Source organism: Capsicum annuum, chromosome 1 (assembly GCF_002878395.1).
Source record: "Capsicum annuum cultivar UCD-10X-F1 chromosome 1, UCD10Xv1.1, whole genome shotgun sequence".
Classification (NCBI taxonomy): Eukaryota; Viridiplantae; Streptophyta; class Magnoliopsida; order Solanales; family Solanaceae; genus Capsicum; species Capsicum annuum.
Window position 1 is genome coordinate 202,943,646 of NC_061111.1, and position 3,313 is coordinate 202,946,958.

A 3,313-nucleotide genomic window follows, 5' to 3' on the forward strand; every position below is an offset into this window, starting at 1 on the left:
TTTTCAATCATTACCTTATTTAACTGGCGGTAATCTATGCACATACGAAGGGAACCATCTTTCTTTTGCACGAAAAGTACAGGTGCACCTCAAGGAGAAACACTAAGATGGATAAAAACTTTATCTAGAAGATTTGTTAGCTGCTCTTTTAACTCTTTCAACTCTGGCAGAATAGAGATGGGACAGGTATCTTACAATAAATCAATGCTAAAATATATCTCCTTATTAGGTGGTATTCTCAGAAAATCATCTGGAAAGACTTCTGGAACTCATTTATCACCGGAACAGACAGAAAAGAAGGACTTCTGATATTAGAATCTTTAACCCGGATAAGATGGTACAAATACCCTTTTGAGATAAGTTTATGGGCTGTAAGATAAGATATAAAGTACCCTCTAGGTGATAAATAATGGCCCTCCCATTCTAAGACTGGTTCATTCGGAAAAGAAAAAGTAACTCTTTGAGTTCTACAATTTAGTGTGGAATAACATGAATGGAGTTAGTCCATTCCTAAGATTTCATCAAAGTCAACCATCTCAAGCTCTATAAGGTCTGCCATAATATCCCAACCATAAACAGTCACAACATAATCCCTATACACCCTTCTAGATACAAAAGAATCTCCCACTAGAGTGGAAACAAAGAAAGGTTCATCAATCACATCGGGCTCAAACCCAAAACCAACAGCCACATAAGTGGTCACATAGGATAAGGTAGACCTAAGATCCCAACATTCACATAAGGGGTCACATAGGATAAGGTAGACTTGGGATCAAGTAACACATAAATATCATGAGAAAATATTCACAACGTACCGATAACTACAAATGGTGAGGCCTCTACCTCCTGGCGGTTGGTCAAGGCGTACAACCAATTGCGTCCATTTCTGGCAGCTGAGGTGGCACCCTTCTGAGGTGGTGGTGGTACAGAAGAATTCGCCTGTGACTTGGCCCCTCCAACAATACTCCTTGCTGAAGGACAGTCTCTTTGGATATGGCCTGGCTGACCACATGAATAACACACTAAAGCACCAAACTGACATTTCCCTCGATGATTCCTCCCGTATCTCCCATAGCACAAATAGGACTAAGAGATCTGAGCTACACTTCCCTGTGACTGCGCACCCTGCATACTCAACTCTTGACTAGACTAAAACTTCTGGGTGCGCTGCTCAGCTGGGGGTCTGGACATCGGGGTACTATCTATAGACTGCTCATTACCCTAATTCTTTCTCTTTTGCCATTTGTTACCCCAATTACCACTCTGCTGCTGACTGTAGCTCTGGTCTGCTATTTTTTATCTCTTTGCCTGCCTGTCCTTCTCCCTAGATTTAGTGATCTTCTTCTTCTTCTTCTCAACTTGCTGCATGTGGACTGACAGTTTGGAAAAATCCATGTCCCTATTCAACATTGCTCCCTAACATTTAAGTACCAAGTCATTTGAAAGGTCAAATGTAAATTTTCTCATTTGGGCTCTCATGTTACTAGTCATCTCTGGAGCATAACAGGCTAGTTGGCTAAATTTTAAAGTGTACTCCTGGACACTTACCTTTCCCTACTTTTGATTCATAAACTCCTCGGCTTTGGCCTCCCTCAGCTCGAGAGGAAAGAATCAATCAAGAAAGGCTTCCATGAACCCGGACCAAACTATGGGCTTATCATGCTAACTCTTTGAATCTTCCCACTCGTTATACCATTGGTTCTCTACATCCTTAATCTAGTAGTCTACTTACTCAACCCTGTCTACCTCATCTACATGCATCACTTTAAAGATCTTCTCTATTTTTTCCACAAACTTCTGCGGATCCTCTTCTGCCTTGGTACCAGTAAACTCGGGTGGGTTCATCCTCATGAGCTGGCCCACTCTTGTAGCCTCAGACATAACAGATGTAGACCCAATATCTTCTGATCGTTGAGTCTGTGTGGCTACCAAATTTTTGAGTATATGAATGTACTGTCTGAATTCTGCATTAGATACTTCTCTCTTGCGAGGCTGAGTGCGGTTAGTCCCCATACAGGGAGCTTTGGGTACCCTAGATGGGTTGGTCTGAGTAAGTGGGACTCTCGGAGTAGAATTAATCTCCAGAGTCTCTGAGCTCTATTTTGAGTCCTCATCCCATGAGTAGGACGGACCTTATCTGTCTGTGCATTCTGTTCGATAGTACGATGGGGAGGCATGATTGTTTTTCAGAAATACAAGAGATCACGGATTAGAGGATAGATTTGACTCCAAAGCACGAACTACATTACAAAGAGGGGAAACATTCCTAAAATCCTGATAGCCTCCTACTTATAAGTATGGCGTATTACACATCAATAAATAAGACTCTACCCGATACAATTTAACAGACACCCTGGGACCATGAATCGTGCTCTGACACCAAATTTTTCAAAATTCAAACTAGGGCCTGGCCGTAACGGACATCTCAAACAAAGAAGGCCCGGGTGTCCTACTCTATCTGGTAATCATGCACAACATTTGCATAATAAAAGAAGATGCACAAATATAATCTAATACGAAAACATGGTCATAATCTAGATTTGGTTTAACAATAAGGAATGAAATCTAAAAATCACTAACAACATCTGGAACAGTCTATGAAGTATCTACTACATAAAAATCTGATAACTATCTGAAAATTGGGATAAGGCCCCCAGTAGACCAAAACTGTAAAAGATAACAAAATCTGAAATAGGCAGGCCTTTTGGAATATAGAAGGATCACCACTACACAATCTGATCTATTGTCTGAATTATCTACTGCTAATCTGGACCCCTAGATTGAGCCTCAGAACCTGACAGGTAGGGGAAGAGGGTCAACACAGATGTACTGGTACACAGAGCAAATCCCAAATAATCATTTATATTCAACACATATGAGGGAAATTTAAAGAATATCATAAACATATCATATAGTAAGAAATCATATGGGCATTTAAAAGACTCTGCAAAAACAATCTGAAATCTGGGACACTCTTTGTCTTACTTCAGTGCTAGGTGGTGTACCCTACAATCTATAATCCCATGGTCTATATGGGATCTGCCATTAACTCGGTAGCCAAGCCCCCAACCCAAGTGTGCCGCAAGGGTCGGAGTCTCGGAATCAACTACGCTATACGGCCGTCACCAGCGTACAATAATAATCTACCCGTATTGGAAAATACAATTTAAGGCTAAGATTTTCCTTAACTCATGCCTTATTCAGGTAACTACCTAACCCTCTTTATGCCCATTTTTAGTTTTTTAAACATGCATGCTCTGAAAATATACTGTGAAATCTTTAACTCTGTCGTGGAATATACACATATATGGTA

At 40.7% G+C, this 3,313-nt stretch overlaps 1 protein-coding gene across 1 annotated transcript; it reads right to left on the reverse strand.

Annotated features, from left to right (window-relative positions):
• Nucleotides 1-499: 499 nt before the first annotated feature.
• On the reverse strand, nt 500-2,013 carry LOC107846268. Its single transcript, XM_047412630.1, has 4 exons — nt 1,747-2,013; nt 1,309-1,416; nt 816-1,002; nt 500-627 (listed from the first exon to the last, which is right to left on the reverse strand). Exons 1-4 carry the CDS (start codon nt 2,011-2,013, stop codon nt 500-502), a joined length of 690 nt encoding a protein of 229 aa, XP_047268586.1.
• Nucleotides 2,014-3,313: the final 1,300 nt, after the last annotated feature.

Bases quoted from the DNA above. Each gene is read 5' to 3' on its own strand.
- LOC107846268 (XM_047412630.1), bottom strand. From the start codon at position 2,013: ATGGGGACTAACCGCACTCAGCCTCGCAAGAGAGAAGTATCTAATGCA. The intron at 1,417-1,746 runs GTAGACAGGGTT...CTTAAATGTTAG, and splicing joins AAGTGATGCATGTAGATGAG to GGAGCAATGTTGAATAGGGA. The intron at 1,003-1,308 runs GCAAAGAGATAA...TCATGTGGTCAG, and splicing joins CTAGGGAGAAGGACAGGCAG to CCAGGCCATATCCAAAGAGA.